The sequence below is a fragment of the Leptonychotes weddellii genome, chromosome 15 (genome assembly GCF_054177405.1).
Source record: "Leptonychotes weddellii isolate Sample4059 chromosome 15, ASM5417740v2, whole genome shotgun sequence".
NCBI classification, from domain to species: domain Eukaryota; kingdom Metazoa; phylum Chordata; class Mammalia; order Carnivora; family Phocidae; genus Leptonychotes; species Leptonychotes weddellii.
This window is the reverse complement of record NC_138383.1, coordinates 4,403,988-4,426,876: the sequence shown is the minus strand read 5'-3', so window position 1 is coordinate 4,426,876 and position 22,889 is coordinate 4,403,988. Positions and strand designations below refer to the sequence as shown.

The following is a 22,889-nucleotide window of genomic DNA, read 5'->3' as shown; positions in this document are numbered from 1 at the left end:
TGGCTCAGTCGGTTAAGCATCTGCCTTCAGCTCAGGTCATGATCCCTGGGTCCTGGGATCGAGTCCCACATCGGGCTCCTTGCTGAGCAAGGAGCCTGCTTCTCCCTCTGCCTGCCTCTGTCTCTCTCTCTCTCTCTGATAAATAAATTAAAAAAAAAAAATCTTAAAAAAAAAAAGTCATCGATCTTTTTCTTTTTCTTTATGGTTAGGGGTTTGTGCTTTGTGGTTTTCTATTCCTCTTTCTTATAGGGCATGACTAAGGAAGGCCCCAGAGGTGTTGCCTACAAATAGACTTTTCTTCATCAGTCCATTAACTTATTCTGAGGATGGTTTTCAAGCTAAAATGTGATTCTTGTCCAGAGCCTGCCCATCTCTGATCAGCATTTTGTCCTGGCCATGAATGCTGATGCTCTTTAGCACAGGAGTGTTGGAGAGAGGAGGATGCCGATGGGGACAAAGCCATTGACAGTCTTTAGGTCAGCGTGGTCTTGGGCAGCTACTCAGCCTCTGCAGTTTTCACCTGCAACTTGGAGTCTGCCAGTAACTCGAGTAGCGCTTCTCATGAGCTCAATCGGAGGGCAGTACTAGGACCCAGCTGTATTGCATAGGGGGAGGCCACTAAATGACCTAGTGGTTTGAAGGTTTTTATTCCCGTGGCTTGCAATTCACACCACTGGAGTAATTCTTTTAGGCTGATGCACTACTCCAGTAGGCCTAGGAAAGTTGAGAAGTGTCTTCAGAGAGGGACAGTATATATAGAGGATCCACTTTGAAGGGGGAGAAGGTGACAAGGACTAATGAGGGGGCTGCACGATTGTGGCAGTGCTGGGAAGCACAATCCCAGGTTGGGGGCAGCAGGTTCTGGGGAAGAGGTGACATCTGGGAATAGCATTCCCCCCACTCCCAAATCTGGCTGAATATCCCCTGAGTGGGAAGGAACTGGGCAGGGAGCTGTCCCCATGTGCTGGTGCTGAACCTGTCGATGAGCTACTCAGTGCTGGGAGAGGGAACCACCATGGTCCCTCACTCTGGCTTTCACCCTGGTGGCATTTTGTCATCAGACCAAGCTGTTCACATTGTGCAGGCCACTTCAGAGCTGAGTGTGCCCACTTGCCACCCGCCAGCACACCCTGCTGCTCACCCCCTGCTCCCTCTGAACAGAGGACCCAGATGAATCAACACTGTGAAACAGAATGCTGCTAATGTTTGCAAATAATGAAAAGAAGCGTCTTTGCTTGGCCTTGAAGCTTCCTACAGGAAAGTCAAGTAGGGTGGGGGTGAGGAGGAGGAAAGAGAAAAGGGACCCAGTGTCTGGGAAGTCAAAGAAATCTTGGGCAGTTTGTGGATGGTGTGGTCAAGGGCTGTGGGTAGCCATGAGCCAGACCTGTCTAGGGCAGAGCAGCAAGTAAGGGTCTGGGGGCCCTTGTCCCCTAGGTCACGAGAGCCCCCAAGATGAAGTGGGAAGACCCCTGGGGGTGAGGGCTGTCTGGACTACTCATCCCAGGCTCTGCCACACACAAAGTCCCCTGTGAGTGTGGAGCATCCTGTCAGCATTGCTGATCCCTTGACCTGCCTCAAGGTTAGATGAATTCATGTTTATCAAATGGCATCCAGCTTGATTCCTCCCTTCTGGCCATGTATCTTCTGGGGCCAGAGAGGGGAGAACTTCCTTCCTTTACTGCTTCCTGAGGGAAGACTTCGCCCATTTGTGACAGCCCAACAACCACACTGAGGGAACCATCTCTCTGTGAGAGAGCAGGTACTCAACAAGTCTCCTTAAGTGATGGGAACTTCACTTCCTCCTCTGGCCACTTCTGGGGCGTGGCACTGAGCCTGTGTTTATTGAGGCTGCCATTGCTCATAAGGGGGCCAGAGCAGCGAAGATGGGGGTCACTGCACCCACGAGGTCTTGAAGGTGAGGCCCTAGTGTAAAGTACCAAGATCTGAAATACCTCCTGCTGCTTTTCTTTAACTACACACACGTACCTGCGTATACCCACATGGGCACATGCGTGCATGCCCCAGTGTACAGCCACATATGCATACCCATGCATGTGTGCACAGCTCATGCCTGCGCACACACATGCGCATCCCTCTGTGTAGGCCCATATCACCACACATAGGCCCACACACACCCCTGTGCACAGCGTGCAGCACACCGCACATGCATGCACAGGTGTGTGCACACACACACAGTCACACACCCCACAGAGACTCCGTATCTTCCCGCCACCCCATCACTTCATGCCAAGCTCATGTGGGTCTGAAATTCCCAGAAGCAGGGGCTCCGGGGAGAGGTTACCTCATCTCCGATTTGCAGTTTGTTACATGGGCAGGCCCAGGGCTGTGCCCGGACAGCTCTGTCCTGGGTCCCCAGTGGGGTGTAGGTGTGGGTGAATGCTCTTGCTCAGACAGGGCAGAGTTGTTGTAAACAGCCCAGACACCTCAGGGAACAGCCTCATGAAGGGGCTTTCTAAATCTGTTATCAGAAACAATTTCAAGACAACTAAAAGAATAAAAACAGAAAAAAAGAAAACCACCTTCCCCAGGAGATGTAATACAGTTATGTCTACAAAATTAACAGCATCAGCTGTGGTTGGAATACATTTCAGGTGGGGATTCTTACCCCTTCCCCGACCCCTCCAGCTGCAGAGCAGCCTTAGAAAATATACCGACATTTGGGCCCCACTCTTGGTGTCTCTATTTCATTGGTCTGGAGTGGGGGCCCAAGTATCAAGTTCTCAAAGATCCCCAGGTGCTCTAATGAGCAGTGAAGGTTGACAAGTGGAAAATTTGGGGCTGTGGCTTTTCTAAGTCTCCCCTGGGATCCCCCACCCCCAGCATCTGGGCTGCTGTGGGGTTGGGGACATTGGCCTTCATGGCTTGTTCACAAGAGCTGTCCTCTGTGTCCCCGGTACAGGTCCTGAGGGCAGGATTAGGGCCTGGGGTTCAGGCTCAGGTCCCTAGAAGACTAGTAGGAAGCATGTGTGGATTCCTCCCAAGCCCACATTTGCATACCTGAAAGCCCCCACGATACCCTTGGTTGCAGGGGGTAGGCTGAGGAGGTACCCCTTGGAAGTGGCCCAGATAGTGGGGCCTCTCATGCCTCACCCCGGGCATCAGGTGGGAATTTGCTGACCTGGAATGTACTTTGTTCCATGCCCTTTCTTGGCTGTACTTCTCCCCTGTGACAGATGTAGGCCAGGGCTGTGAGCTCCTCAAGCTCCTTCTGCTGGGACCACCCCAACGCTACCTAAAAAAAGCAGGCCTTTCCTTCCAGCGGAGATTTCAACGCAGATGTGTGTCAGTTAGCTAGGGCTGCTGTAACAAAGCACCACACACTGGGTGCTTAGACAACAGAAATGTGTTGTCTCACAATCTGGGGGCCAGAGGTCCAAGATCAAGGTGTCAGCAGGGTTGTGCCTCCTGAGGCTGTGAGGGAGAATATGTCAGGGACTCTTCCCTGGCTTCTGGTGGTTTCCTGGTGATCTTTGGCGTTCACTGGCTTGTGAAGCGTCATCCCGATCTCTGCCTTTATCTTCACGTGGCCTTTTGTCTGTCTGTGTGTGTGTATATCCAACTCTCCCCCTCCTATGAGAATGCCGGTCATATTGGATCAGGACACATCCTAATGACCTTATTTCAGTTTGATTACCTCTTTAACGGCTCTGTCTCTAGATAAAGCCACATTCTGAGATACTAGGGGTTAGGACTCCAACATGAATTCTGGGGGAACCCGATGCAACTCATAAAAGATGGTAACCTTTTGAACCTGCAAAGGGGTCACGGGCAGAGATCCCATTGAACACACTCATGGCGTTGCTGTGGGCTCTGCAGGAGGAAGAGAATCATCCGGGAGCCTCACCTCCCAGACTTAGGGAGCTGTTCCATGCGGGCAGCACCAGGTTAACTGGAAGGTAAGTCAATGAGATGTGAAGGCGAGCCCAATTGGAGTCACAGCGTGGCTTCTGTGACACTGGTCTGGCTAAATGACCTGTTCAGGGGAAGGCAGTGGGACAGAGATGCTGCCGCTCGGATGTGTGCTGTGATTTGTCACAGATGTTCACGGCAGATGTCTTGGCCACTGACTAAGCAACAAGTCTGGACGGATGAGCCACTTTTCTCTGTTCCTCATGTTTTGGTGTTTTAATTAACAAGCTCACTGGAGTGATGTTTGGGGCAATGCACGGAGTCCACATCTGGCTTTGCGGTAGGATGTTTCCAGGGCGAGAACAATACGCTCAGTGACAGGACTGCAGGGGGGCGGGGCTGCAGGGGGCGTGGGAAGGGGAGGCGGGGCCAGAACCCCTGTGGGCTGCTCCCCTACTCGGTCCTGGTGAATGCCCCATCCACAGTGGGCGTTTTAAATTAAGCCTTTCTCTTCCTGCCTGGCCAGAATCTGTGGTGCTCATTAATTTTATTTGCATAATTTCAAGCACCATTAATAGTACATGGCATGAGGAAAAATTACTGAGCTCTTCCTCCATCCATGAGTGAAATTGGGTTTAGTAGAAAATTAGTTGACTTAACTGGCAAATGATGAAAGCTTGAGAGGAGAATGTTTAAATAGGAGGACGAGGAGGGAAGACTCTTGGCCATCAGCTCGGGCGACCCGGTAGAAATCAGTCTTCTGGCCTTTTGATTTGATCAATGTTGTTGTTTGTCCCAGGGAAATACTGGGGAGGGTCCCTGGAGACTGAGGGAGGCAGGGACCACTTCCCTGTCCTTGCGCGCAGCCCAACCCTCTGAGAGCCAGGTGGGCAGGCCTCACGGTGCCACTGGCTTGGACTGGCTCGGACTGGCCTGAACCAGGGCAAGCTAGCCGGCTCAAAGCAGCCACCGGTGGATGGCAGACGGCGGTGCCATTCTCTGAGACCAGCACCCAGGGAAGACTTGGAATTCGTGTGTTCAGACAGCTGCCGAATTAGCTGGTGAGGGGCCTGCTGCTCAGAATGGAGACAGAGCGTTGGCAGGTGGCGTCATTGAACACAAGTGTCATTAATTTGCCAAGCGGTGGGAAGGCCTGAGAGCAAAGCCTTAAGGAAGGGCAACAGCGAAAGGCCTCTTGGAGAAAGAGGTGCCAGCAGAGGAGACTGGGGAGTGGCCAGGAGGGCTTGGAGCCAGGGGCACCGATGGAGAAGATGCTTCTAGAAGGAGGGTGTGGCCAGTGATGTCAGTTGCTCACCAGAAGTAAGAAGGGGGCTGAAAATTGCCCAGCGAATTTGGCCACGTGGAAGTCATTGTTGACCCTAGAAAGACCCATCTTGGTTGAGTTGCGGGGACACACGCCAGAGATGGGTGGGCTGTAGGCTGAGGGGAAGGCTGGTGAGATAGCAGCAGGGGCGATGAGAGGCCTCGGCCTCTTTGGGGAGCCCGGCTGTGAGGGGAGCAGAGCCCCGGAGGCAGGCGATGGCAGAAGCGCAGGGAGGGGCGTGAGTTTCCTGGGGCTGCCAAAACGAAGTGCACAAGGTCGGGTGGTTTATTGCCTCAGGGCTGTGGACGCCAGACGCCTGCCTTGCTGCGCGGGTGGGCTGGCTGCTCCGGCTGTGAGGGGACCCTGCGGGCACCAGGCCTCTCCTAGCTTCTGGTGGCCATGGGTGGCTGCTCCTGTGCCTTCACACCGCCTGCCCCCTGTGTGTCTGTCTCTGTGTCCAATTCCCCTCTCATAGGGACACCCCCATACTGGATTAGGGCCCACCCTAAATGACCTCATCCTAACCTCACCATCTGCAAAGACCTTCTTTCCAAAGGAGGTCACACTCCCAGGTGCTGGGGTTAGGACTTCAACATCTTTGGGGGAACACAGTTCACCGCATAGCAGAAGGTATGCTTGTTTACCTTTCAAGGTGGGAGAGTGCAGGCATTTTACATACTCTTGCCAAGGAGCCCGAGAAGGGAGCAGCTGAAGATATGGGGGGGGGGGATAGCGGCCCCAGAGGACAGCCCCAGGAGGATGGGGGAGAGAGCCCCATGGGGTGGGGGTGCCCAGCATCTGCAGGGAGTGAGGTGGAGGATGGGGAGCATGAGGACAGTGGACAAGACAGACACACCCCAGGGCTCCACCCAGATTTGTAGTGTGTTATCCCTGGGGGGGGGGGGAAGATTTGAACCAAATAGTGGCAAAATGTTAAGACTTGACAAGGCTGGGAAGTGGGAATGCAGGGTATTCATTATATCATTGTATTATTTCCTATAATTTTCTGGATGCTTGAAACATTTTATAACATATAAAGTACATAGATGAGAAAAAGGGAGGACCAGCCCATCTAGCATGTTTGGCACTTTACAGACTCCTGTAAACATCGGCTGTTTCTCCACATTCCAGCCACACATTCCAACAGTGGCATGAGAGGCAAATGCTTAATTTATGCTAAAAAAACTCTGTTCCCTCTCCTTTGTCCTTTTCCTTCCTTGGATTCCAAGGAGGCGTTTTAATCTCCTGTGTAGTGGGATTGGGGTCTGCGCGGCTGAACGCCATGGAAGGTGGGGAACCTCTGCTGTGGGGCCCTGAGCCACGCTGGCCCCCGCCCTTCATCCCCTCTCAGAGTCCAGGAGAGGCATGTCCTTGCTAGGGTGCCCCCTCGCCTCCCACTCCTTGCGGCACTGAGCCACAGGGAGTGGGAATCTGTTTCTTACAAGTCTGACCAAGCCTTGACATTGGCCAAAAAACATGACTGCACCGATGCAGTGGCCGAGTCACCTTTCCCAGCTCCGACCTGGTGCCAGAGGTGCCAGAGCTGGGTGTGGGGCATCCCTCCAGCTGCGTCTCATCCGTACCATGGGGTGCAGAGGCTGCGGCCCCTTTTCCCACCAAGACTCCAAGGCTCAAGGTGCCGGATCAGCCCCTGCAGACCCTCCGGTGCCGCCAGACGCTCGTCCTGGAGCCTCCCCACTGAGTGCTCCTGGTCCACACCAGGGCCAGAGGGCTGCAGAGGGAGAGACATTTAAAGGAGACCCGGGGTGGGGAGGGAGGACTGCGGGGAATGAGGTAAGAAATGAGGGGCAGGCTGTCTTCTGAGGCTCTTGAGGGAAGGGTAGCGCCGAGGCGGGATTTGTTTCTGGGAGGAAGCATGAGCCTCTCTTCAATGCCTGGGGGCTATGGGTTCTCACAAAGGGAGGTGGGGTCCAGTGTTCTCTCCCCACCAAGTACAGAGAAAGGGGAGATCTTGTCAGGCAGCGGCTGGAGAACAGGTAGGTGGACAGTGGGACGGGCTTCCTGGAGCCTGAAGCCCCCCGTAGAATGGGCAAAGCCCCGTTGCTCAGCCCTAGATGGACTGGCCTGGGGTTTGTTTATTCCCGGGGAAGCTGGCAGAAGCATAAGGTGGTACACATGAGCCCCAGGGCTCCTTCCAGCCTTCTCTGAACTCCTAAAGGGAGCCAGACCCATCTTTCCTCAGCTTTCCCCCTGTGGACCCCAGGTCCCCCAAAGTACACGTCCAGCATCCCAGGGCTGCGTCTCTCCTTCAACCCACGTCTCCCACAGTGGGGAGTGACGAAGCAGCACCTCCAGGCCGGCCTGGACATCGGGAGCCATCAGCTATCTCGATTATAACCTGCACGGTCCTGCTACCTTTAAGACATAGCTTAGATGAGAAAAGCTTGCTTTGCGCTCAGCCTTCACTGGACATTCGTTATGTGAATTGGGGCCTGTCTGCAAGGAAGGAGGCAGGGAACAGCCAAAGGGATGTGTTCCTATTCCTCTGACCACATCCTCGTGGCGCTGGGAGCTGGAGGGAGTCTGTGCTTTCATCTAGCTCTCCCGGGAGCCGCGGCCCTATTCTTAGCCCCGAGTTTGCATCGTAGGAAGGAATGCTGGGGAAGAAAGTGTCAGCTTTGGACACTGGTCCCGGTGCAGGCTGCATAGGGTGGGAGGGCTGCTGCTCCCTGCGTTTCCCTTTTCGAAGCCTCCAGCCCTTGCTTCTTGTTGCCCTTTGACTAAGGCGCACATTCTGGCTGCCTGCGTGCTCGAGAGCGAGGGTGCATCCTGGGCAAGAGAAGAAAATACTGCAGGACAATAGAACTCCTTTCTCTTTGGTGATCCTGGCTTCCCTTCCAGAGTGGTTCCTTAGATGGCCGGTTAAGTCTCCGGGGCCCTTTCTTTCTGCCCCCTTTGACCTTGGGCAGAGGCAGTGGCCTGCTCCAGAAACAGGCCACGGGAGAGAGACGGGGGCAATTTCACAGTGCTCAGGAAACGGGTGCTGGATGGGGTCAGAGGGGTAACAGGCCAAAAAGTCCTGGGCTGCCCCCGCCAGTGTGCTCCCAGCAATGAGATGGGTCTAGAAAAGCAGAAGTTCCCTGCGTGCACTTAGCACCTGGAGCCAAGCATCTCTGAGCACTTTGTGAGAATCCTCTTTAATTAGGTCCTTCCCACACAGAGAAGAGAGGGAGGAAGAGAGAGAATAATTTGTTCCAGAATTTGAACACTACCTGGAGAGTTTATTTCCAGCCACAGACCAAAGGCACAGGGAGAAATAAAACCAGAGAATTTTTAGCCTGGAAGGGACCGTGGAGATCCGTCCGAGCGTCATATTATGGGAGTGGAGGTGGACACCAGAACAATCTAATGTCTGGGCAAGGCCACCCAGCAAGTTTGTGCTGGAGCCCAGGAGTGATTTTCATTGTGCCAGAACTCAGCATTTCGATTCCCAGCTGAGGATTTTTTTTTTTTTCAAGATTGATTTATTTATCTTAGAGAGAGAGAGCAGGGGGAGGGGCAGAGGGAGAGAGAATCTCCAGCAGACTCCCCACTGAGTGCAGAGCCCATTGCAGGGCTCCATCCCATGACCTTGAGATCATGACCTGAGCCGAAATCAAGAGTCGGACATTCAACCCACTGAGCCACCCAGGCGCCCTGAGGATTTTTTTTTTTTAATTGATCATAGACTGTTGTTTTCCCTGCCTCCTTGTTCCATCTACCCATCCTACCTTTTGATCTTTTAGCAAAGAGTAACTGAGTCTCCCCTTCTCTGGATATGTGCTGTGCCCCCTACATTATGGCCTGCTGGGAGTCCAGGGGTGCTAGGGAAGATGGGGACACGGCATATCCTTGTGGGGCTGGGCACAGGCCCCTGCGTGTGAACAGTTTGGCTTTTTAAAACATTTATAGTCAAATACACATAACCAGATTTACTCTCCTGACCATTTTTAAGTGTACGGTTCAGTGGTATTAAGTACATTCACGAGTTTATACAACCATCACTCTGCCATCCCTCTCCAGGACGTTCTCATCCTCCCAGACTAGAACTCCGTCCCCATTAAACACTAACTCCCCATTGCTCCCCGCCACAGGGTGGCTCTTACAGGTGGATTAATTTGGGTTGAGTGTGGGGGCCCCATGATAGCCAGGCGAGCTGTAGAAAAGCACGGTTTCCGGAGGTCACCCCTTCCCCCACCCCTTTCGTCCTGAATTCAGGCTCCCATGCAGGGGCCCTGGGGGCATTTAGAGATACATTCCGGCCACCCAGCTTGGCAATTCCATGTAGACTCCCTCGTCCTTCCCAAGCGTGGTGTAGGGTAACGGGTGGCGCTGGGTGGATGCGTGGGAGGCCCCTGCCCTGGGAGCTGCTGTCTCTCCCTACCACACTCACCCACCCTGTGGCCCCACGGTGCGCTGGGGCTGGGGAGACACAGCCCTGGGCGAAGAGTCCGAAGGGGAATGAGGAACTTGGCAGTGGAAAGAAGAAACCGTCTAGACAGGGGCCTTTCGAGGCGTCAGCATGGAAGGTAGATGTGTACAGCGGCGGCTCCGTGGGCACCTTTGGCTGAAGGTTGTCTGGAGACGGCGTTTTTCAGCTCATGTCACTGCTCTGACCAACCACTTAGCGTAAAATTGCCTGTAAAAGCGACCTGAAATTACAAGCGATGGAAGCACAGCCCCTTCCCCGTGGCCGCCCCTCTCCGCTGTCCTCCGGGCGGGCTCCGAGGCCCTGTGACCAGAGGGATGAGGCAGCTGCAGACACTTCTCTCCACTGAAGTCGCTTTAAATGGAAAACCCTTGTTTTCTAGGGCTGGGAACCCCGGGCGGCCCCTCATTAACTCCCCCTGGGAGGGGTACCCGCAGTCTTTGGGCCAGTTTCTGTCTCCTCCTCTCCTTCCTGTGGGATGGCTTTGTAGGGCATGCAGGGCCACTGGTGTCCCTGTCCCGAGGTTTCTAGGAGAGCCCCCTCCACCCCTGCGAAGAGCCAAGAGCCGAGACACCCATCAGCCTTGAGCATCCCCCACCCGCTGTCTCTCTCTGGATATGCTTTCCTTGGCCACATCTTCAGCCTTTAAACCAGTTCTTCCTAAGGGGGTTCACCTGATTCACTGGTTTGCTCATTCATTCCTGAACACAGCAGGTGCGTGTTGGTCCAGGTCCTGTCCTGGCTCTGGGCTTTCAAAGATGCCCTGGCCCCTGTCCTCATGGGCCCCGGTGGTGAGGAGGTGACTCTGGACGGTGCAGGGGAGGGGTTGTAGCAAGCGGTGGGGGAGCACAGGGGCTGCGCATCTCTCTGCCCAGGGGTCTGAGGAGGGCTTCCTGGAGGAGGAGGAGGCAAGGACCAGGAGGTGAGAAGTCTTCTGGGAGGGATTAGAACCAGGTTTACATTGTGGAAAATCTCTCTAGAAAAGAGACAAGACTGGAGGGGCACAGAGCAGAGAGGATATTATCTCAAGATTCAAGGTGAGAAATGACAGGGCCTTAAGTGTGGGGGGGGTGCGCAGGTGGTGTCTGGGGGTCAGGAAGGAGTGGCCGGGCCCAGAAGTTCAGAAGGCAGAACGTATGATGAGAGGAAATGATAATTAGTGGGACTTTCACTCGCCTCACCTCAGTCGATCCTACCAGGAACCCTGTGACGGAGCCATTTTTATTTGTTGCTGAGAAGAAAGATGAAACTCCAGGAGGTTTATGAGTCCTCCTAACCCCGGGGAACTGGGACTGGAGCCCAGTCTCTGCTGGCAGCCGGGGCTCGGATTTCGGGGATGGCACTGAGGTCCCGCCATCCGCCGTCCTACTGTCTGCCACCTGGCCGGCCCGGGGAGGCAGGAGAGCTTAGCGGGCAGCAATGTGGGCTCCGGAGCCCAACTGCCTGGGTTCCAGTCCCAGCTCCACGGCTTCCTGGCTGTGCAATCCTGGGTAAATTGCCAACCCTCCCTGTTTCCTCATCTCTAAAGAGGAGAGCAGGATAAGAATGGGTAGGATCTCATAGGGTGGTTGCCCAGATGAAAGGATTGAATGAATTAATAAACCGAAAGCCTGTAGAATGGTTCCTGTGTTCAACATTTTAGCCCCCAGGATGACGAAGATGATGGCAGGTGCCTTAGAACGTCAGGGCGGAGTCTTCCCCCCAGGGGAGAGCAGCTCATCTGGCCTCTTAGTGGTCCTGGGTTTGGGGCAGAGGCCAGGGCTGTGGGCAGTAATGGGGCAACGGGAGGAAGCCTGCATGACTTTGTTGGCACCACACCTGGCCACAGAGGGGCACGTGGCCTGGAAACCAACCAGGAATGTAACGTGGGACAGCAGTCCTGTTGCTGTACAAGTGGTCGCAAGCGGACCCACCCACAGCTGATACTTTCAGGAGTGTTAGTCAATTTTCCCAGGCCCCAGGTCCCTGTGGGAGGGGCAGCCACCGCCTTCCTGGTTTCTGCAGAGAAGTGACAGCGGAATCATCATTTTGTCCTTCTGCCCCTGGCTCTGCATTGAGTGGAGAGAGGTGGGGAAGAGGATTGTCTATTCCTGGAGCTTCTGTGGCCCAGAGCAAAGATGTTGCTTCTTTGTGGGGGCATCTGTCTTATCGGAGGAGTTTGTGGGGGTGAGAGAAAGCCCATGCTTGAAGAGGGATGTAGGGATGTCCTACAGAGTAGAAGGCAAAATCTGCTCCGCACTTAAAAATACCACCAAATATTTCATGAGGTCTCCAGGCTGTGGGAGGCGTTTCCTATGATGGCTCCAGACCCCTGCGGTCTGTGCTCATTCTCGTTTGCTTTCTGGGTATTTCCATGGAAGAAGGCTCACGAAGCCTCCCCTGCCTTAGATGTCCTGTGTGTGAGCATCCCGTGTGGTGGTCTGGTTGGACAGAGGGGATGCATGGGAGCTGGACGAGTGGGGGAGGGAGCCCTTGGCCACTGTTCCCTATGTAGATAAGAAATAGGAGACACTGGTTATTAGGCTTTTGCATTCTGCTCTTGGCACTGAGCAGCCAATGTTCTAACCTGGCGGGGGGAGCTGGGTGAGGCTGGGGTGCCTTGGCTGGTGGGGAGCAGGCACAGGGACAGCCCCTCCCCTCTTGCTGCCCTTCTCTGCAGGGCACGGCCGACCCCTGATGCCTCCATCCCCATCACATGTCACCCGCAGCCTCCCCTGACAGCTTTCCATCATGGCCTTGTCATCTGGTTACCATAAACTTCGGGCGGTGTGCTCGGGGGACAGTGCACGCAGTGCCCCCCTCCCCAGCTTCTGATGGTGACGTGCAGAACATGAGCAAACAGAGCGCAAAGACGTCCAGGCTGGTACTTTTCCACCTGCTTGAACGGGTTCCAGGAGCCCGAGCTGTGACCCAGGGAGCTCATCCATCATGGCCCTTTGCCGTTGATGAGCCAGTGACCTTGTCAGAGCTCTTCACCTGCCCTGAGTCTGCTCTTCACATGGATCCTGAAGGGGCTCACTGGGAGGTCTTCTGGACCCCCTCCAGCACAGCCGTCTGGACCACGAATCCAAGGGAGACGGGAATTCAGGGGAGGTGGGTGGCTGCTGTGGGGTCCCCAAAGAAAGGGGCGCTTTTCTACTCCCTGCCTGGCTCAGGGGCTCAGGACAGACTTACTGAGTGGGCAAGCTAAATGCCTCCTCATCCCCTCAGAGGGGTGGGTTGTCAGGCCAAGCCGGGGCTCCTGGATGGTGGGCAGGGGGTCCCAGGCAAAGGAATTTACCCTGGCAGCTGTGACCAGGTCTGCTAGGCTCCAGAGAGTTGACCCAAAGGCTCTGGCACTGGGTCACCAGAGGAAAACCGTTGTGTACATGATCTGGCAGGTAGGCTGACCTTGTGGGGCAGGGCTGGGCATCTCCGTGGGCCACGAGCCAGTCAGCGGAGCAGAATTATGTCTCCTGAGGCAGGGCTTTCTGCTCCAAACGCTGAAGCTGCACTAAGGACAATAGCGAGCATTTATGGCAATTTGTGAACGCTAGATAAAGGTGCCCCCTCTGGGTGGACACAGCCCTGCAGGGAACACATTTATGCAAATTAACAAAAGGTGCTCTTTCTACCCGGTGGGTAGCCCAGGCCAGGGGCACAGCTTGGCAAGCTAGCCCAGGCTGGATCTCAGTCCTACTTCCTCTCACTGGAGTCTCTTGTGCAGTGAAAAACCTACACAACTGGACATGGCCACCCCATTCACTTGCTTTCCAAGTCTGCCAGCGCTCATGTGCCAACCTCGAGTTCCTTTACAGTGCCCCCTCCCCCATGTTTATCCTGGGCTATAAGAACTGAGGGGGCTCCAGGTGCCCCAGATGCAAGGCTGGTTGGGAAGGTGGGTTTCTGCTGCCTGTGGGTCCCTCTTGGGGCTCAGACTCTGAAGGACTCTTCTCTCAGTAACTTAGGGGTGCCGCCAGGCCGGGGGAACTGCCCGCTCACCATGCCCCTGCCTTTCGACCTCATCTACACTGACTACCACGGCCTGCAGCAGATGAAGCAGCACATGGGACTGTCCTTCAAGAAGTACCGGTAAGAGGGTGCAGGCGGGTGGTGCCCCACCCCGTGCCCCAGAGGAGGCCTCCCCTCGCCCCCTGCCGGCTAGTCCCCAGGGTGGGGGAACCGCCTTGTCCCGGGTCCTGTGGTGGGGGGAAGGCTCGCTCTTCCTCTCTTTCCCCCTCCCCCATTACTCTGGGCTCTGCCTCCCGGCTAACTCAGAGTGGGAGTCACTTCAGTGCCTCTCTGCTGCAGGGCAGCCTGGGGTGGGGCTCAGAGGTTATCTGGATCGGGGGGTGCAGGGGAATGGCAGGGCGGAAAGGAATGGGACACTCAACTGGGGCGTGACCTCGGCTTGGGGGGGCTCAGCACCCCTCCTCCTCCCTCCCTCCACCCCACCTCCCTGGGTCTGGAGGAAGGCCAGTGCCATCTCTCCCAGTCTCTGCAGCCAGCAGGATACGGGGTTTAATTTAGCACAGAGAGCCCTGCTATTTATTATATTTGCTCCAGTCCCATTGACTATCCCACATGATTTTATTAGGAAAAAAAAGTGACAGGCGGTGTTATTGCTTTTATTATTAATGCGGGTTCTTCATGCACTCGGTGCCTCCGCCTCCCGCCTCCCGCCCCCTGCCCCTTCTCTGGGGGAATAGTGCCGACCTCAGCAGTCTGTGGACAATTCTGGGTCACCAGGAAGGTTGTGGGGTGAGGAGGGAGCTCCTTGGGGGGCGCTGTCTGAGTCTCCGCCGTTTCCTTCAGGTGCCCACGCCCCGGGGGGTGGGACGGATGGAAGGGGAGGTTTTGAGGCGGCGACAGAGGCTCTGCCCAGCTGGGAGGTGCATCTAAGGTGGCCAAGCTTGCTTTGCAGAAGACACTTCAAAGCACTGCCTTCCCAAAGATGGGCCTGTGGCAGTGGTGGGTCCCCCAGGGCCCCGCCCTTCTGCATCGCAGCCCAGATAGGCCAGTGGCATCTTGGGGGTGTCGGGGGGCTGTGAACACAAATTACTGCTGCTGCCCGCTCAGGAAAGTGCAAATCCTACAGGGGGGAGGGACCCCCACTCCAGGCAGTGCTCCCCCTCCTAGGCTCCCTTGGGGCCCCCATAATAACTAAGTTTCTGAGCGAGTGGCCCATGGTTCAGGCATAGCCACACAACCCCGAGACAGCTGGGCTGTTGTCATCCTCACTTGACAGATGGTGAAGCTGACCCAGAGAGGTTAAGGCCCTTGCCTGTGGTCACACAGCTAGGTAATGTCTGGGCCCCAGCTCTGACCACACATTGCCGTGCCCGGCCAGTGGCTGGTGCCGGCACCCAAGCTGGGGCAACCCAGCCCAGAGAGACATGAGAGGTTGCTGACCCTGGTTCCTTGTACACCCACCCCCGGGGCGGGGAGCAGGTGCCGAATCCGGGTCATTGACACCTTCGGGACAGAACCCGCATACAACCATGAGGAGTACGCCACTCTGCACGGCTACCGGACCAACTGGGGCTACTGGAACCTCAACCCCAAGCAGTTCATGACCATGTTCCGTGAGTGTCCCAGCCGCAGGACATGGGTGGGGTCAGGGGCAGATGGGGCCTCCTCATGGTTCACAGGGGTGCATGCAAGGAGGCAGGGTCTCATCCCTCCCTGGCTTTCCTTTCCGGACTGGTGTGGGAGTGGGGCAGGCCCATGCACCTGCCCGCTCCAGGAAAACCTGGTTTGCCCTTCGAGAATGTATGAGCCAGAGAGGAAGTCTCTTGTGGTGTCTGGGGAGCAGACTGGGTGGGGCTTCCAGCCTGGCTTAGGAGAAATGTGGCGACCTTTCCAACATGGAGGACGTGGCCTTTGCCTCCAGCATCACACGCCGCTCTCAGAGAGCTGCTGAGCGCACATTCCAGAACAAAGAGGATTCAGTGATCTTGTAGAAAGAGAGGCCAGAAGTACACTGGAGAACTTTAGGGGGTGACAAAGGGGCAGGACGGGCAGGCTCTTCTCAGTGGAGGGAACAGATGAAGTGAAGACAGATGTGGAAAGAACTGGAAGGTTGTGGATATGCACGAGCTCCAGTAGGCTCCAACACTGGGGATAATGGGAAGTGAGGCTGGGGGCTGGAGCCCCTGTGGAAACCTTCTGACGATGGGCGTCAGGCAAGGAATGCCATTTAGAGCTGAGCTTTAGCTATTTTTAATGAGACTCTAAAATATATATATTCACTGACTTGCCCCCTTACGTGCAGTGCGCTGAAAATAATTTGATCCTTTCTTGACAACTAAGGGTCAATTCTCGCTCTCTCTGTGGAGCAAGAGCCTGCCCTTTGGGGACGGCAGAGGTGTGCGGAGCCAGGTGCCCTTGCGCTCCTTGCCCCTTCGCCTGTCACTGTTTGATGTGGTGCTTTTTCTCCTCTTTGGGAGGCTATCAGCTGTCACATCTAATTGTCGTCAGTGTATCTGCCTCCAGCAGCGTCTTGCACATCTGATTTGTGGCTCTTTGAAGGCTCTGGGTCAGAAAGCCAGATAAGCACCTTTTGTTAGGATGTATCTAAACTAAGAGCCAACTGAGCAGGGTCCCGAGGAACTTGCTCAGAATTAAAGTATCTGGTCTTTATTTAGCCTGTCAAATTAGTGCACCTCTTTGGTCCTTTTTTGTCTTACTCTCCAGGTTCTAGGAAGTATTAGAGGCAGATGCAATTTCTAGACACATAAGTAATGGCTTGATTGGATTCCAGAAGGTTGGGGAGGTAGGCAGGTTCTTCGGAGCCCAGAGGAGGGAACTGAGGCCCAGAGGACTGAGGTCACATGGCTCTCTGGGACCGGACTGTGGAGGGAAGGAGGTGGGGGTCGTGGTGGGGATGCCCCAGGCTGTGGAAGCAGCATCCATGGTAACAGAGAGCAGAGGTGGGCACAGAGCTTGGGCAGTTAGCTCACTTGCAAGGGAAGCATCAAGCTCTGAGGCTGGCAGGAGGGACATGGAGGATCTGGGGGCGGGGGGGGGGCACCTGTTGCTGAATTTATGCCAAATACCGTAATTCAAGAATCACTGTAGATTCCTGAGCCTGGGAATGTCATGGAGAAAAAGGTGGTTTTTTTTGTTTGTTTGTTTTTTAAGATTTTATTTATCTATTTGAGAGGCGGGGGGAGGAGCAGAGAGAGAGGGACAAAGAGACTCCATGCTGAGCGTGGAACCTGACGTGGGACTCGATCTCATGACCCCGAGATCACAACCTGAGCTGAAATCAAGAGTTGGATGCCCAACCGACTGAGCCACGCAGGCACCCCAAGAGAAAGGTTTTTGAGGCACATTATTCTGGGAGATTGCAGATGGCCAAAGGGGCAGTGGTAGAGGAGGGAGAAGCAGGAGAGGGGCTAAGAGGCTTCTGCAATAATCTACACAGAGAAAATGAGCCTTACATGGGGTAGGGCCCACTGGATGTGGAGTTTCAAACCTGGCAAACTCCTACTCATCCTCTAAAACCCCAACCCAAATATCTCCTTTATTTACTGCCACTTTCACCGATTCCCTCATCTGCTGTTGCTCCTTCGTCCCTATTTTTATACCTTTTAAATCCAATTCTATAAAAGTGTATGTTGAAGTATATTAGAGTTATTTGCTTATACATTTATTCCTCCCTGATAGATTATGAACCACTCAAAAGGGGGCCGCTGATTGATTTATCCTTATCTCCCTGGAGCCTATCAAGGTCCTCAGAAAGTGTTAATTGATTGAATAAATTAAAGAAACTGAGAACAAAAAAGGAAGAGAGAGGCTTGCCAGTTTTAATGATATATCAAGTCCAGGAAGGAATTCATGAGCAGACCTATTTCCCCATCTAGCCAGGTGGTTTCCCCAGTGAGCTAAGTGGGAGGGTGGCTGCCTCTTCCAGCCTCACTTTTGCCCAGAGAGCTGGGAGCTCTTTCCTTGATGGTCCCTGTTATTTTAATTGATTGGATATTTCCCTGTCCCACACCCACTAGTTTAGTTAACTGGACAGAGTTGGTAGAATGAGGGATTCTTCACCTCGGTGAATAGGGAGGCCTTGGCAAGCAGGAGAGAAGCCTGGGTGGCAGCCCCAAGCGGGAGCCAGCAGGGAGGGAGAGAAGGGGGCTGGGCAGGCAAACAGGTGAGGGAGGGTCGGGTCTGCCCTCCTGGGGCCACTCCCCAGCCTGGGCAGAGCCTCCTGAAACAGGAGAGCTGCCCACACCCTGACAATCAGAAGTAACTCCAGGTCTCCAGGCCCTTCTTATGCTCCTGAAGCTCTAGAAGAATGATCATTTTGTTTTGCGGTCAGCAAAGGCCCATCCTTACAGTTGGTCTTTCAGACCCAAGAATCCGTGAGCTTCCTGGGGCACTTAGGCAGGAAACCTTCATTTCTCCTACGATGTTCCAGATATTGATGATGACTTTTTGTGGGTGGAAATACTATGTTAAATCTATGCATTTGATTGAGTTCAGAAATGCTAAAATGTGAAAACATGCATCTGAAATAAGGGATTGGGTATTTGGCATCGGGGCTGTTCTGGGAAATCAAGGACATGTGGCCTCTGCCAGCCTACTCAGCACAGCCTCCCCGACCCAGGAGGGCAGAGTAGATTTCACTGGGTTCAACAAACACTCTCTTCAAGGTCCTGTACACAGATGGGAGGGACCCTGTGCCTTGCAAACCTACAGCAGGTGTATGGTGGCAGACAGAGCTAATTAGCATGGCTGAGGAATAGGAGGACGAGCTAAGACACATTCCCTGCTCCCTGTGCGCTGGGTTCTGGGGACAATTGAGTAGGTCTTGCCAGTTTTAACAATAGGCCAAGTCCAGGAAGGAATTCATGAGCAGACCTGCTTCCCCATCTAGCCAGTGTGAGCTGTACTGTAGCAGAGACAGAACCACAGGGGTGGAGCCACAGAGGGAGGGCACCGGACCCCATGCAGAGAATTTTCTCATCCAAGGAAAGGGAGGAGAGCACTCCAGGCAGAGGGAACAGCAGGGGCAAAAACCTGGAGGCAGGAAAGGAAGGATGTGTCCACGCATTCATGAGCCGGTGCGCCAGGCTCTCCCAGGTGCTGGGGACACAGAAGTGAGCGAATCAGAGGCCCTGCCCTCATGGGGCTTATATTCTGACACCAATAAACGATCAATTAGATATGTAATATCATGTCTGGTCAGTGAGTGCAGGTAAGGGGCAGAGAGTGACCAGGGCCAGGGAGGACCTCTTGGCAGGACCCTGGAAGCAAAGCGTATCCGCAGAGGGAGTGTACCCAGCAGGGTCTCAGGAGGGAGTAAGAGAAGCTGTCAAGGGGGCAGTGGGGGCAGATCCTGTAGACTGTTGTAGGGACCTTGGTTTTTGGGGCCACTGCAGGCTTTTGTGCAGAGGAATCTGGTCTGACCTAATTTTAAAGGATTGCTCAGGAGAAAAGGCAAGGCCAAGAGAATGGCAGAAATGGGGGCAGGCAGCAAGTCACAGGGGCCCAGGACAGAGAGGGTGGTCCCCGGGCTGGGGCCGCCGTGATGGAGGAAATCCCACCGGGGTAACAGGCTCTGCTGATGGGTGTTGGCGGTGAGAGAAAGGGGAGGAGCCAAAGCCTTGGGCCAGAGCCAACTGGGGAGGGAGAACTCTGACCAGGGAGGGAGGACTCTGACCGGAGCAGGGTCCTGACTGTGCCTGTTTGCAAACAAGCAAGGGGACCAGGCCTTCCCTCTGCTCCAGGCTTTGTGACAGTCTTTGGGAGAAGGAGACGCCTGGGGCTGGGACACTGATGGGTTCTCTTCCCCGTCCTCCACCAGCCCCCTGTCCCCATCCCTGTCAAACGGGGCCCCCTCCGAGGGGGCCAGTCCAGGTAGACCCGGGGTGCAGTGCGGGCTGGGTAGCAGCCCCCGTCCTGACCCTGTGGTCTCGCTGTAGCTCACACCCCGGACAACTCCTTCATGGGTTTCGTGTCCGAGGAGCTCAACGAGACGGAGAAGCAGCTCATCAAAGGCAGCAAGGCCAGTAACATGGCCGTGGTGTACGGCAAGGAAGCGAGTATCTGGAAGGTAAGCACAGCCTCCCGGGGACTCCCACCTCTAGGATTTGGCTCTGTCCACCACCCCTGGCTCCGGATGCTGAAATGTCCCCCAATGATGAGTCAGAAAAGAGAGGTCCCTAACTGTCACTGAAAATACCCAGCCTGGGGGCTGCTCACCTGCCCCTGCAGCGCCCCACTCTGCAACAAACCCAGATGTCCTTTATCAAGGACTGTGACCTAACCCGCCACCCTCCCTAGGACCGCATCGATAAACACTGTGATCCTGGCAAGGGGGCTTAGGCTAGACTTGGGGCCTCTGAGTCATGGGAGGCAGTGCAGAAGGCAGGAGAGGCTAAGGATTAGAACCCCATCCTCAGGGCGGGGTCCCTGGAGAAGTGATCCCCGTGTGGGAGATTGTGTGCTCACTGCTCACTGACCTGTTCTCTCTCCTCTTTTCTCTGTGCCCTCCTGGCAATGAGGCAGCTCCAGGTAGGGTGCCTGCTCACCGTGCGCTCCGCCTGCTCCCCTCTGCTCTCAGTAGGGTGTCCCTGGGGATGCTCTCGAGTCCCTTGACCCCGCAGGGTGCAGGGGGAGGGATGGGAGGTCATTCTCATGTGATGCGAAAGGAGCAGGCTGCCACGGGAGCCCAGGGTGCTGGGGAAGGGGGTGGCATGGAGTGCGTCTGCTTTTACCAGAAAACACTGCTAAGGAACTGCCCCAAGAGAATGAGAGGTTATGAAGTCTGGGAAGAGAAAGGCTTTCTCTCTAGCTCAGGCGCCTCTGTGATAGCCGGGAGCAATGCTGTTCTGCAAGAGACCTCAGAGAAAGTGCTTCCAAAAAAAGACATCTTCGCTCTGGTCTTTGCGACTGGAGGAAGTCGGAGGTGGCCGGATGAAGAGGCTGAGGGGCGCATCCTGGGACCGATGCAGCCCAGAGCCAGAAGTGGAAGGGGCTGGATGACGGAGGTCCTCATGGGGGCAGCAGCTGGGATCCGGGCGAGCGTTTGGGTGAATTTTGTGCCAAGGAGGCTTGTCTTGTTCTGGGTCCCCAGAAAGCAGGCCTTGAGGCTCAGGCCTGGGTGCTATTTTATGAGAGCGTGTGGCCCAGGGGGCAGGATTGAGGGATGGGAGAGAGGCAGACTCACCCTTGCCACTGGAGGAAACAGGCCAGACATCAGAAGGGCCATCTGAGGGGGATTTGGGGTGCTTTTTGTTCGGCAGGTGAAGCTAGCTCAGAGCTCTGGGTTTTTTCTCTTCAGCTTTACTGAGGTATAGTTGACAGGGGAAAATGATGTATTCTTAAGGTGGACGGCATGATGGTTCAATATACATATATATTGTGAACTGAGCACCATGATCAAGCTGCTTAACACAGCATCACTTCACATAGTCATCTGTGTGTTTGTGCATGCGTGTGTGTGGTGAGACCACTGAAGATCTGTTATTCTCTTGGCAAATTACAAGTGTACAATACAGTACCATTAACCACAATCACCATGCTGCTCATTAGATCCCTGAACTTACTCTTCATACAACTGAAAGTTTGTCCCTTTGACCAACCTCTCCCCATTTTCGCACCCCGAGCCCCTGGTGACCACCGTTCTACTCTGTTTCTATGAGTTCCACTCTTTTAGATTCCACATATAAGTGGGATCGTGTCGTATTTGTCTTTTTCTAACTTAGTCTCAGTTAGCCTTTTAAAATGAAATAGAATATCAGAAGATATATCAGAAGACCTTATATGTATTAAGAATAAATATTGTTTTTAAGATTTTATTTTTCTTATGTAATCTCTATACCCAACATGAGGCGCGAACTCACAACCCCGAGATTGAGAGTTGCACACTCCACGAACTGAGCCAGCCAGGAGCCCCGAGAATAAATATTGTTTTGTGAAACTTAAAGTTCAGATATATGCATGTACGCACAGACACGTGCCTATGTGGGTATATACACGCATACACATGCCTACACACATACATACATGCATACATATAAACGTGTGTATGGGTAAAAAAAGGTTGCCGAACAGTATATATAACATGAACCCATTTGTGCATGTGTTTTAAGGAAAATGTAAATACGATTTGAATGCATAAAAGGTCTGAGAAGGTACACAAGAAACTGTCCACAACAGTGGCCTCCAGTGATGGGATAAGGAAGCTGATGTTGATGGGGGCGTGGAGGCATTCTTTCCACACTTTACTTTCTTGGTTTGATTTTTCTTCTGTGAGCCTATTTAGTTTTACACTATGTAGTCCTTTTACATTTGGTGTGATATCTGATGTATTTGGCTTGGAATCTACCATTTCACTAGCTGATCTCTATTTCTTTTTCTTGCCTGTTCCATGTTCTGTTCCCTCTTATGCCTTCTTTCACACTGATCTGTACTTTGAAATTCACCCCCTGATAGCTGACTCATTATACTGCCTCCTAGTCTTGTAGTGGCCGCAATAAAGATGGCACCATGCATCCTTGACTTATCAAAGTCTCATATAAATCAATACCTTTCCCTTTTACTGGACAATAAAAGAACCTTAAAATGCTTTAATTACCTCCCCCCAGTTTGTGTACTCTCATTTTATTTTGATTTCCCGAGAATGCCCTTACTTCACCCTTATTCTTAGTGGATATTTTGCTGTGTAGAGAATTCTAGCTTGGCTGTTACTTTCTTTCAGTGTTCTGCAAAGACTCTATTGTCTTCTGGCTTCTGGGAGCCTTGTTGTTCCTTTAAAGGTAATTTGTCTTCTTTCTCTGCTCACTTTTAAGACCTCTGTGTGTTTAGTTTTGAGTAGACTTACTATGACGTGCCTCCGAGTGGTTTTCTCTGGACTTATCCTACATGGTGTTTGTAGATCTTTTTGAATCTGTGGTTTGATCTGTCATTAGTCTTAGAAAATTTTCAGTTAGTATCTCTCTAAGTATTGCTTCTGCTCCAGTCTCTCTCCTGTGCTTCTCAGACTCTATTTCTGCATACATTAGACTCCAACATATCCCCTTGTCTCTTACATTCTTTTCTGTGATTTCCACCCTTCCTCTGTGCTTCAGTCTGGATGTTTTCTTTTGTTCTTTCACTAAACGAATTCTCTCTTCAGCTGGGTCCAATCTGCTGTGAAACCTGTCCATTCAGTTCTTAATTTCAGCCACTAGAGTTCTTACTTCGAGCACTTCCATTTGGTTTCAAACCTTATCTTCTTTTTTTTTTTTTTAAAGATTTTATTTATTTATTTGACAGAGACAGAGATAGCGAGAGCAG

At 53.6% G+C, this 22,889-nt stretch overlaps 1 protein-coding gene across 1 annotated transcript in view; it reads left to right on the top strand.

Annotated features, from left to right (window-relative positions):
* The window catches only part of MGAT5B (alpha-1,6-mannosylglycoprotein 6-beta-N-acetylglucosaminyltransferase B), a 68,643-nt gene that overhangs the window by 31,921 nt on the left and 13,833 nt on the right, over positions 1 to 22,889 (top strand). The window contains exons 9-11 of the mRNA XM_081804410.1: positions 13,563 to 13,694; positions 15,054 to 15,187; positions 19,532 to 19,662. Of these exons, the coding sequence (XP_081660536.1) occupies positions 13,563 to 13,694; positions 15,054 to 15,187; positions 19,532 to 19,662 (397 nt within the window). The remainder of the gene's footprint in view (positions 1 to 13,562; positions 13,695 to 15,053; positions 15,188 to 19,531; positions 19,663 to 22,889) is intronic.